A 13,175-nucleotide genomic window follows, 5' to 3' on the forward strand; every position below is an offset into this window, starting at 1 on the left:
ACTATTCAAACACATGTTGACTTCAAAGAAACTGGACTTCAGTTTGGGAATTTAAACAGAGTCAAGTACAAAGACCAACATGCCCGTTATGTATAATAACAAAACAGACCACTTTGTGCTCAGTGCTGTGATATTCTGTTTTGAATATCCATATTTAGAAGTACTACCACATACAAATGCTAATTGTTGTAGATAGTACAGGTTGTCAATTGTTAATAAAGCTCCATGCCGAAGGCCTTTGCCTCCTTGGTACCCTAATTACACAGAGCTAGGGCTTCCAACTGATGTGTTAACACTTGATTTATTTCCCATTCAGTTGTTCAATAGAGCTAAAGTTAATTGGTTTTCCAAATGAGTGTTAAAATATAGGGATCGAGCTTCATTAAGTACAGGCCGCGCTTATTATGCACAGTGGCTTGTAAGTCCATGTAAAGGTTAGTGAGGTGAAAAGCTAAGGCTTTGTAAACAAAACCGTACATTCAAATGAGTTAAAACGACATTACATAGGAGGAGAATTACTGTGCGTCTGGAAGAACTACTTAATTAGTGCAGCGAAGTGTTAAAAAAAATAAAAAAATACATGAAAGTATATAGCAGTATTGAGCTGCTTTGCCTTCAACAGGATACAGAACTGCACTTAATTTAAAAAAAAATATGTTGTATGAGCACAGCTGTCTTTTTAAAAAGGGATGTGTTTGGAAGTCATTTTTAAAAGGCTTTTTGAATGTGTAATGATTTAGGGCCACTGTTACAGAAAGAAATAAACAACACGGCTTCTGGTATAAAGAGATGAGAGCGGTTTTGCTGTTAATCAAGAGGAGAAGAGAATAATACATGGCATAAGAAGCCTAAGAAATATTTAATCATTCAAAATGTTATTTTAGTTAAATCTATTTGAATACAAATTCCACTGAATCTCAGTCCAAAAAATAAATTACGCCTCCCCGAGCTCATTAAAGAACTAAGAGAACATGTCTAATTTCCCTTTTATGTTCAGGAGTCTTTCCCAGGTGACAGATTGATTTACCAGCAAATCAGGAATTCACTTTCAGAGATCTCTCATGCCAATCTGTCAATTCATTAAATCTCCACAGAGCAAACACCTACAAAGCTACAACATTTATGAGATTGATTATGGTGTGCTCACTCCATCTCAGAAATATATACTATACAAAACTTTAGTTGCAAATTCTATATTTCATAATATACTGGAAGCAAAATGCACACAGTAGTGTAATAAAACAAGATTAAGATAAATAGTGGATGTTAATAGGTTTTGCATTACCATGACCTTTAAACATTAAGAGTCCAAATCATGCATTTTGTTTATGTCAAAGCCTGTTGACTTTGAACTACCCAAACTCATATCTTGGGGTAAGCATAAGTCAAAACTCTGTGTTCCTCAAGCTATAATATCCCTACACAAACAAGCGATTGTTGACATTGTAGTGCGGATGCAAAAATGGTCCACCAGTGCAGTGTCAGTCAAAGAAAAAGAAAAAGGAAAAAAAGGATGATGGAGTGAATCTTTTCTGAATACCATTAAATAAGGAATATCCGATTCAATGAAATGTTTTTGTGCGAGTGACAGATCCACATATCCACATAGCTATTCTGAAATACAATTATCATATCATGTATTGAATTATCCTTTTCTAGGTTTGAAAAGTATTAATGTTGGTTATCATCCTATATTTTGACAGAATCCAAAACATTACACTAATGCTTTTGCAAAAAGTTTTGAAAGTTGGTGGCTGAAGGAGAAAATCAGTAAATCACCATTTCTTACATATTGTGTATGTAAATTTAAACATATGCTTTGATTTAAAAGTGTTTTTTAATGTCAGCGGCAGCATTAATGGAAAGAGACTGTGAGGATGATTGACACAAAAGAACACTTTGTATTTGTAAAACCTTTGAAATTCTTAAGGGGGAAAGATATGGCGCTTGTAAAGAGACATCGCTTTCAGTAATTACAACTTTGAGATACCAGTTCAGAATAAATATGGATTTGACAGGAAAGCATAAAGAAGAACTTAAATGCAAAGTGTACGTCTGAAGATCCTATTTTTGGGTTCCACCGAAGAGCACTAGGATGATTTACACAGTGTTTTTTTATCATGGTTATTGAAATGCATTTTTGTTTGACTAGTTTTAAGGATTTGGACATATAGCGTAGGGCTCAAAAGTGAGCCATTGGCTTTCTGTATGCAGACAATAGTTTATATCATAAAATAATTGCCCTGAAATGTCATTTATTATTTTAGACCCCTCACATTCAAAGGTTCACCAGCCTATATTGCTAATTGTCCCTTTATAAAATGGTCCAATTTATGGAAACATATTGAATACTTCACTCTGTGAACTTTTTAAAATCAATTTACAAGTGAGGGAGCTTCATTGACAAAATATATATTCATAAATAACATTCTAGTTTTCATTCAAAGCAAGAGTCCTACACAGATTGCAGCTGCTGTCTGTGGCATTATTTTACAAGGCGGTGTGTAAAGCACTCAAACTCAACCACTTTATGCAGTTCATTTCTGCTAAAATGACAGTAGCTCCGGGATATTTTACTCATCACCTGAGTTTGAAGTAAAACTGGCTGAACATTCATAGTTCCTCTCTCTTTCTTTCTTTTGTTCATCTCTCTCTATCTCTCTCTCTCTCTCTCTCTAAAACAATGTATCATTAGTGATCACTATGTCTGTTAGTTCAGCTGCCAGGCCAGAGGGATGACTGAATTGTCTGCTTACCATGGAAAATGTGATCATACAGTGTCTTCACACACCAATGGAAGATGCTGCCCACAATTTGAAAAACTCATATTAAAGAGCAGTGATGTGAAATATTTCAATCAGCTGTACCCATATTAACTTTACACATGTGAGAATGCAGAGCAGCATACACAACATTTGTACATTTCTTCTGGATAGAACACATCCTGAATATAAAATGCTATTGGCATACAATCGATGTACTTTGGCACATAAATTAAAATCTCATAACAACAGCCCCTGTTTGTAGGGTTATTCGATTTGCATTTCAAGGAATATGCCCTTAAATAACAACAATTTAGAGGGTCAATCAATTTTAAAAGTCAGACATTGTAATATTGTATATATGTGCAGGAAATAACATTTAACAAATGCCTCACCCTGTAATCTCAACAAAAAGTCTTTAATGTGAATGTTCAACACTAATGTTTTAATAACCTGCAAATGCTATTATTCCCATAGGAACAGGCCTTGTTCTGTTACACTTGTTGCAGCTCTAGTAGGTGAAGTATTTTCAGAACAGATATATATTAATTTTAACAATACAAGTACTATATAATTATACTATACTGGCAGTTACAACCCTATACCAGCAACCTTGTGTCGGAGGAAACCTCAATTAATACAGATGTAAAACTGACCAAAGACAGACTGTAGTATTGACAATTTAGTGGGAAAGGAGACCAAACACAGAGCTAATTTTCACTTTATACACAATGTATGGGAAAGTTAATTGATACTGATAAGCGAGGGGAAATTGTTCCACCTCCTGAATCATGCGGAGGCTTTACTTCAGAAATCAATCTTGAAGCTTTCCTTCAGGGAAATCAGCCCCATTTTTCATTGACAACAAAGGAATCAAAAGGAGTTTTAAAGGTAACTCCTTCAGTTGTCATGAAAATAAATAAAGAAAATTCCTGCTCTCATTTGGCTGCAAGTTACAGATGTTTCCAAGTTATTTTAATCAGCTCCAACAGGACATGTTAGGAGTCAAGCAAAACATTGGGGAGGTTGTATAAACATAACTGGGTTGTATAATTAGACCACAGCAAAGTAAAAAAAATAATAATAATAAAGATTTAATTAGAAACAAGTTCAGTGTGCTAATTAAAATGTTTCCCTGAAGAATTGAAGTTGTGAAGACTAGAAAAATGATTTGCCTGTATTATGAACTGCTTTTCATGCATATTTGTTTAAAAAAAAAAAAGTGATGTTATACAAGTAAACAATGTTTCAATATCCTGCCCCGTGTTCATCAGAAGCAATACACATTGTGTCTGAAAAAATCAGAAGCTGCTTCCATATCTGCTTGGCAATTTTATATGCCAGTAAAACAGTTTCTGATGATCTCCAGGTCATTAATTATCTAGGAGACAGAGATGTGTATATATATTTCTGGAATGTCACAGCAGTCTTTTCGCGACATGTTTGGTTTAAAAAAAAAATACGATACGTTTCAAAAGTATCTTTGTAAATAAATAAATAAAGGAAAACACACATTTTTGAAAATCCAATTGCTTAAGCTACATCATATAATCATGTCCCTGAGATTCCAGGACTTAATTTCGGTCTCTGAGAGCCAAATACATTGGTTTTGTATCATGAGGGCTGGAGGTTTGTTTCCAACCTAATTGACCTGAGGCATGCGATGTACGAGAGCACATTTCTCCCTCATTCCATATTAAAGCCCTCTTAATTTTTCAGATTTCAAGGAATCTATTTGTAGAGCTGAACTATATTATCTTTCGGACCACATGTTAGTCGTCTGCCTACTTAGAATCTCTAATTCCGGAAAAAGAGCATCCACTGTAATGAAACCATGGCTTAGCTCTTTTCAGAGAAGTATCCAATAACTCTGGTTCAATCCCAAACTGTTCGCGGACTGTCTGGAGTATGAATTTTCCCTTTATACTATTAAACGGATTTAGAAATAATAATTTTAAACAGCACTAGCCCATTTCCCTCTTTTTAAGTCAACAAAAGTCTCATCAGGAGCTAACGGCACGGCCATTCGATTAAGCCATAATGGCTTCGGTCTCGTCCCACCACAGGCGACAGGAATATTCAGACAACAATAGTTTGATTTCAGAGTCCTTTTGTTCATGCTGTTGGTGCTGAGAATTGGCGAGTATATATATATAAAAAATAAATAAAAAGATGCCGAATTCTGTGCAGTTTGATACCATACAGTGCAGTTTTAAAGATGACAAAAGTCCACATATTGACATGTAACACAATAAACATTTCAAGATAGTTTTTACTTAACCTGTCTTATCAGAATATTAAAACGTCTGAATAAACTGTTCCCCATTGTATATGATTATTATTTATTTTTGTGAACTGAGGACTGTTCCCTAGCATTCACTATGGATCAAGCTTTGATTATTTTGGAAAGAAAACTGAAAGCAGTTGCAATACAAGATAAGGGTCAAATCCCTGGCACTACGAAATACATGTGTAATTCATTACAACAAGAAACAGATTAGTCAAATCATAACCCAGATTTGTTTTTCTTGTTCTGCAACACTGTGTATTGCACCATTGTTAGAAACAGTGTAAGGTTTTAAAAGCTAAATATGTCACCTTGACTGAACTAAATAAATGGTAAGCATTTTTGTTGTGTATAGTAGCAGCTGTTTGTTCTGGATTATGTGTCAGAAATTCAGCATGTGCAGCCGATGGATTATATAAAGTTCATTTTAAATGGGCAGAAGCTACAGAATATATTGTGAACCATTTCCTATATTTGTTCTGTCTGCAAAAATAATGTAGAATGTTTTAGTGTGATTGTTAATGAATATGACATGCACAGTATTTCCATGACAGGTCGTTTGGAAAGGGTTTACATTGTGTTGAAATCGTAGGTTCCACTAGCAGACCCTTGTGTTTTTATATTTTGTATTCTATAATTGAGCTGCCAGGCTTCCTTCAGGCAAAGAAAGCTGTCATAAACTGGCAAAAACCTGAATGTACTGAAATGTTGCTTCATCTAACAGCGTGTAAAATAAAGTTCTAACTTCATGTTGACTGTTTTACCATTTGAATCGCTTTGATATAGAGCGGTATGAAAGTTGCATATATGATGCACCTTTAAAATTTAAATGGTGGCCTCTGGGGAAAACTCCCAGTAACAGGTTAAACAGCAAAGAGACAAAAAAACATTTTATCATCGGGATCGTTTCAGTAAAAGCCATCTGAGCTGTCATAGGCTGATTCCAGACTATATCACTGGGTTGTTTGTTAGCCAAGTTCCTTTATTGACTGCAGTAAAAAATGATTGTCTTCGCAAACATCTGTCAATATTTGGAATTACGTGTTTATTGGTATGGTCTTGAGATATTTGATTAAATTGAGGAACAGGGGCCTGTAATATTCATTGATTTCCCTAATACTACAGAGCCATGTCTTTAAAAGTTGTGGATTGTAATTATGAGGCACTATCAAAAAGTTTTATTTCCATGTGATTTTGATGATATTTGTTACAATTATGTGTATTTATGATTGATTTGTATTGTTTTCTAGGGATATGACGATGGATACGATGGGGAATATGACGATCAGAGCTACGATGCGTATGATGACAGTTACAGCAGCCAGACACAAAGGTAAAGTTCCCCTAGAACAGTAATAACAGAATGCCATCCTTTACTAACCCAATTGAAAACAAAGTAGATATAAATATTACAAGACTGTGACAAAGATGCACAGCAGCTCACAAACAGCCCAGCACAGCCAGTTTACCATCTGACAGATGTAATTACTGCATCAATCAACTTTCTAACATTCATCATTTCCTATTGTCTATCCATATCATGGATTTCATTTATAACTTAAAATGCATAATCCCCAAACTACATGAATTATTTGCTTGGCGCTGTCAGAATATCTGTACAGAACAACCAGTTAGGCAAGTGACAATGGGATACATTCATAAAACATTTAAGACACTAACTTTCTTTGTCAAATTAACAAACAAATTACAATTTGAATGTTACCAAATTAAAAATGAATCTTTAAACAAACTATTAGGACTGCGATTTATGTGAGACCTTACAGTTTGATGGCTTAACTCACTGTAGGACTTATACTAGGGATAAATGAATGTATAACGGAGGTAAAGGTTCTCATAAATCCACAATACTAGATAGTCTAATTGTGACTATGGGTAAAGAGAGAGTTTACTCTTTCCCAGCTTTCCGTTTAAAAGTATAATTCTTGTTATTCTTATTATGCTTCTTACCTGGTATAATACATTTTAAACTGCTCACAAATACTTTATAGAATAGTTTACTTGTTTGTTTGTTGTTTGCTCGTTTTTTTCAATTGTATGTTTCTTTTTTAAATCCGTAAACTCTTTACCTTTTTTTATAGTAGGTCACTGAAAGCAATTGCTTGTAGTTCAGGTAGAACCCATCAATTTACAGCAATTTTCAAAAAGTGTATTTGAATTTTGCAGTTTTTAATTAATTCAATACATACAGCTGCCAGTAAGTTACAAAACTGGTCACATCTCTGAATAAATGGCCCACAGAACTCATCACAATTCCACAGAGGTTCTGCTTTTCAGCACATTAAAAATTCCTATGCATGAATTTAAAAATCTTTGAAAAATACTACTTATATTACTGAAGATCTCTGCATCTTCTGAGATTTGAAAACCTAATGGGGGAGACTTAAAAGAGACATGCGAATCCGGAGGCTTTATAGATTTTTAAATAATAAATGTGCAAATGTAGCCATGTGTTGCTGTCTAACAAAGCTATTATATATACACACATATTACTTTATATAGTATTATACTAAAATCATATTCATTTATATAATAGTTATATTATACTGTGTTTTTGCACCATTTTGTACTACTGCAAAGGCTACTTTCAATTATAGAACGGCAGAGATACGAAATCCCATAAAACTGTCCATGTGTATTTCCCCATGTGTGTCCCATATGTGTCCCGACTTCAATTAAATGGCAAGAGTTTCTATTAGTTTGGGGTGTTTGTCTCGTCCCACTCAAGTCATATAGGTGTAAATCTTCAAGTTAAGCATTTGAGACAGGTGGCAGAATTAGAAAGATGGGAGCGTTTGATTAAACAAGTCCCTTTAAACACAGTGGATGTGAAATCTGGAAATAGAGAGAAAGAAAAGGCTACCTATTTTGAGTGTTACTTTGGTACCTCTTTGATTTCCCATCTGCCCATAATAGTAATTGTGCGGCAAATGTTTTCCTTCTGGCACCATTTAACATTCAGTACCCCACCTCTCTCAGGGTGACTACCTAGTAGAACAGAGGGCGCCCTTTAGTCACGTTCACGTTGTGATAAACCACCTTAATAACATTATTGCTTCTAATAATGAACTCAAAGTCACTCGGACCGTTTGTGAAATTAGTTATTCCAGGGATGGTCAACTCTAGTCCTCTGGTATTACAGGATTTATTGACATCTCCAAAGTCACTTAAGCCTCAGACCTGGAACAATTGTAAATCTCACAAACAAAGGCAAAATGTAGTTAAAAGAGCTGAGCTGCACTGAAAGACATAAGACCCTTCCGCCCCCTGAGACCTAAGTAGTTTTTCCCTTAATTGGACAGTTAACCTCGTTTTTGTTGGTTTTGTTTTTTTATTTTATTGTCACATTGTATAGTTTTCTCACTACTGTAGAAAATATTGTATTTTGTAGTATTTCCTGCCATCAATATAATGCTGGAGCGCAGCTATGTCTGCACATGATCAGATCATTGTATGAAAAACACTCCATAGCACAAAATGGTAAACCAAGTCTTATATATCGGGGGTATTATAATTGAGCTCTAATTAGTTTTTCACATCATAATTCACCCCTTTTCATTACATGGCTGTTGCCACATTAGTTTTGAAGACATTAAAATGGGCTTGCTATAATTTGTAATTAAATCAATTTCTTGTTTAAGTGTCACCACTTAAACCACTGTCGCCAAAAACAAACAAGCATGAAACTTCCGATTGGCCTTCTAGTGCAATAACAGTTTTTCATGTAAAGGATAATTATGTAGCTGTTCAATAGAGACCTAAATTAAATGTAGAAATCGGAGTGGTTTGTTGTTTTCTTGGCGTTCAGAAGCCTGCAGATCATTTGCGTTCTCATATCGTATTTTTTCTCCATAAACCATGTATTTGGAGTATCTGTTGAGTATTTACCCATAATTACTCTTTCATTCTGTCTTAGTATCCCCGAGTATTACGAATACAGCCATGGAACGAGTGAAGAAGCCTATGAGACGTATGGTAAGTATCTCTCTCCGGCTTTTCTATTTTCAAAGAAAAACAAAGAAAGTAATCAATCACTGACATCACCAAAAATGCTCTTGCTTTCTTCCCTTTTTTCCTGCTTCTCTCTACAAACTCCAGACAAAATTGATTTGTTTGATTCCACCTTGAGATTTGGCTTACAGAGTTTGGGGCCAGAACCCAGGACAGATCAATTCTGAACAAAATTCCTCCAGCAATTAATCAGACACTCTCGAATTGATCTCCACGGGGACAGCAAGCGCACTGATTAGCAGTGGAGTGTGTTTTACTGTGCCAGGTGTCAGATCTATTGAAGTGACAACAAAGCAGTACCAGGACAGTGTCGAATAAGGTGAAGGGAAAGCTGCACTACAGGATGACTATGCATTTATTTAATCCAGAGACAAAAATATTGAGTTCAGATTCACATTTACTATTTTGGCTAATTGTTTATATTAAAAAGAGACCTTTTAAAATCATTCTACAATGGTTCTTTGATAACTTTAAAGTGTATAGGCATGTCATATTGTCCATCTTTTTTTGTGTGTAAATGACATTACGCAATATACAATTATGACCCAGTGATGAAATTGGTAACAGTAGAAGAAAGATTTCCTAGCTGTCTTTCCGATGGGTGGCCTATATATCTTTACCATCGCCAAGGAACACCAGTTCTCAAGTGATAGGTGTTGAAAAGGATTTGTGAAGTTGGATGTACTGCACTACTGTTCAAGTATATAATACAACACTTCAACAACCAAGTAATAAATAGTTCCCATCATCCTCCCCAAGGCTTCTACCTGGCATCCAAGTGTTACTAGTCAACTTTTGTGAGGGTTTTGCTTTCACTCCTACTCCTCCACAGGGTGGCAACAGAAGAAGTAGGACTTTGACAGTTTTCCAGAAGCTGAAAGACTGGTGCAGCCAGCATGCATATGCAAGGTCCATTGCTTTTGTTGGATAAATCTGGCAACCGAAAGAAGTGGCCTGGCAGTGCTCCCATAACATCTCCTGTTGTGACGATAATGTTTCACAGTCAAGATGGATAAACAGCCATCTTTGCAAGGCTGGCTGGTGTCTGATCACCAGTGTCAACAGAGTATCCTCTCTTTAAGGCCTGGCCTACCTGGACAGCTGTTGCCACAGCCTTGTTATTGACTTGCCTTTGCACAGTCAATCTGTTGACTGAAAGGGAGGACTTGCAGCTATCTGTGTAGCGTATCTGACACTAACTCCAGCCAGAATCCCACATTTCATCAACGTACCCCTGTAGGAGTTTACTTGATATGATGGATCCTGCTATTCTTGGCACTGTGCTGTTTGTACTCTGGTTTTCTTCTGAGGCTGCCAATTTTGTATTTGCAACATAGTGAAAAACTAGAGTGTTATTTTATTCCCTGCTTTATAATCATTTAATGACTTATACAGTGACCATATATCATCTTAAGTAGGGAATGTGTTTGAGATGGTGTTGGAATAATTATTTTAATGAGAAGGTATTATATGATCTTAAACTTATCTATTGGATATGCATACGGTCATTACACTTGGTGAATCAGTATCCTTAATTAAAGGAATTATAGTGAAAGCCATATTATAACTGTTGACAGGTGCTCGAATCTCAGGGTCTACCCCGCGCTGAAGAACTGAAATTAATATATTTTCTTGTAAAAGGCTATAAAGAAAACTACAGATAAAGTTAGAACTTTGATTATATAATGTGGACTTTCACTGTGCTGGAGCAGTTTGGCCTTGATATTGATTTTAGAAATATTTCCTGAGAAACACACAGATGTAATGTAACATTTCAGTAAGACACGGAGATTGTACTTGCATTGCCAAATGTTAAACCGCAGCAATGTATGATAAACAGAAAAAAATTAATCAATACAATATTAGACTGTTTTTTCTGCAACAGATAAAGACACTCAATTACAGAAAAGACTGACCTTGAATACTATTGTGTGCCTAAAATGCTTCAAAACATTGCCTGAGGACCAACATCCCTCATTGATCTTGTAAAAGCTCCAAGGAAGGAAAGGCACCTTATTCCACGCGAAAATCGGTGACCAATGTTGACGAAGAGTTCCTAGTTGTGACTGCTGAAACAAAATCCACCTTCATTATCGTCCATCAGTGGAAACAGGAATCCCTCCTCATCTACTTCCTGTATCAATCCTTGTGGTCAGATCGATTCATATGAGAATTTCCACCACAATTCAGCTTTGTATATTATTGCGCTTTCATGTCAGGATCTCAAGAAGCTTTACAGCAATGCCCTAGATGAACCAAAGCAACTGCACCTTATAGGCCTACATCAGGGTTGGAATTGAAGGGTTATGAGGTTTAAATGAGTGTCCCCCCCTTTTTTTACTTTTTTTTTGTCCAATTATTTTGTTCTAATTCTAGCTGAAGAAGACTGGACCACAGCCCGCCCTACACTCAAAGCCCCACCAGCAAGGTTATCGCGAGGGGGCTACAGAGAACACCCCTATGGTAGATATTGAAGGTGATCGACGTCCATGACCTCAACTCAAAGACTACATTAATATCCTGTGGTCCCCACATAAGCAAGACAAGTAATAGTCCCTTTCTTTTTTACCCTTGGGATTTGTGCTCTCGGGTATCTTGCGTACATCTTGCATTACCTAAAACTCTGAATAGTGTCAGCATTGCTCCTCTTTAACATGGACTTAAAACAGACAGACAAACAGACAACAACAAAAAAAAAGCTTTGTCAATAAACCATGCATTGGAATGCTGTTCTCTTGGTTGTCAATCATTGTGTGTATTCAATCAGAATAAAAAGCATGAAGTTGCTACAGATCTGATGCCTCCAGCCACACACTAGAAATCCTGGTTTCACGATTGGAGGCAAGAACCAGCAACTTTTGAGACTGACAATAACCAAGCTGTAGATAACTTGTTTACTTTAATACTTGTTAGTTTTATGATGTTAAATATTGAGTTTGTAAATTTAATTTTAAATGCTTTTTTATTGGGGTTGAAAGCAATCAGCTATGTATGTAGCTAACTTTAAGTGCTCTGTTCGGTGTTTAACCTGTATTTGTTTAAAAATAAAAAAAATAAAAAAGGACATAAAGCACCATGTGTAAGCTTCTCTAAATAGGTGACCATAAATTGTCAAATATGTTTTGCCATAATTTGTCAATAAAGCTGAAATCTTTTTGTAAAAATTTAAACTTTTGAATTACTTGTTTTTAGCACTAAATGCCTGCTTTATTTCTCCTTCAGGATATGGCTAAAATGTTTTGATACATAAAAAGAAAAAAACTACAAAAAATATATATGATTTTTTTAGAAACTCTGTCTTAAGACCTTTTGTGTAAGGATAAACCTGTATTAATACGCACTGATTGTTAAATAATTTAAACGTTAACAAGCTAAACTGTTCTTTGAATCTTGGTTAGTTTCATAAATGTATAACATGTTAATGAAAGAAACTGTTTAGAACAATAAATGGATTTTAAACTATCCTTTAAGTTTGATCTTACTAAACACAAACTCTGATTGACTTGTTTGCATTAGCATGTCTCTCGTGAGAATGTAATGGAGATTAATGAGGTAAGACCACTTACCACTATTAGACTGTCTAAATGCCTTCAACCTTTGAGTTGCCCAGCACATTCAATATCCCATCAAACATGTGAACATTGCATAGAGTAACATTTCTGTCTTCACTCAGAGGAGTGAGTGGAATGCATTATTTAGATTACAGTGTCTTTACCAGCAAATCATCAGTGTCACTGCCCAGCTGTTTCTTTTTCTTGCTGTTATTCTACCTCAGAAAACTGTATTTGTAATTTCCAGTGCTAAATATCACCGCCAGTGAAGGCAGTGTTAGAGAGCTGAATTTTCTTTTCTGACTATCAGACCTGATGGCTGATGCTTATTAAGGAAATATATCGCAGGACTCAAAGGATGACTAAACATTAATCAGGTAACATTAATAATAACTAATTATGTGCAACACCAATTATAAATTATAAAGTTACTAATAGTTAAAAAAGTAAACCTTCCAAACTTAACCACAAATAGGTGCCTAGGCTTTTTAAAACCCGCTAATTAACATTAACTAGTGACTTCGATATTATGCACAAACATAAACC

The 13,175-nt window shown here is 35.4% G+C and overlaps 2 protein-coding genes across 3 annotated transcripts in view; one reads left to right on the plus strand and one right to left on the minus strand.

The window, feature by feature from the left end:
• The window catches only part of khdrbs2 (KH domain containing, RNA binding, signal transduction associated 2), a 66,413-nt gene extending 53,295 nt beyond the window's left edge, over positions 1 to 13,118 (plus strand). The window contains exons 7-9 of the mRNA XM_066697045.1: positions 6,300 to 6,382; positions 8,984 to 9,042; positions 11,455 to 13,118. Coding sequence (XP_066553142.1) covers positions 6,300 to 6,382; positions 8,984 to 9,042; positions 11,455 to 11,552 — 240 coding nt within the window. The 3' untranslated portion in view covers positions 11,553 to 13,118. The remainder of the gene's footprint in view (positions 1 to 6,299; positions 6,383 to 8,983; positions 9,043 to 11,454) is intronic.
• Positions 1 to 13,175, minus strand: part of LOC136719153 (isoaspartyl peptidase/L-asparaginase) — a 145,984-nt gene that overhangs the window by 94,180 nt on the left and 38,629 nt on the right. The window lies entirely within an intron of this gene.

This window comes from Amia ocellicauda, chromosome 23 (assembly GCF_036373705.1).
Source record: "Amia ocellicauda isolate fAmiCal2 chromosome 23, fAmiCal2.hap1, whole genome shotgun sequence".
NCBI classification, from domain to species: Eukaryota; Metazoa; Chordata; class Actinopteri; order Amiiformes; family Amiidae; genus Amia; species Amia ocellicauda.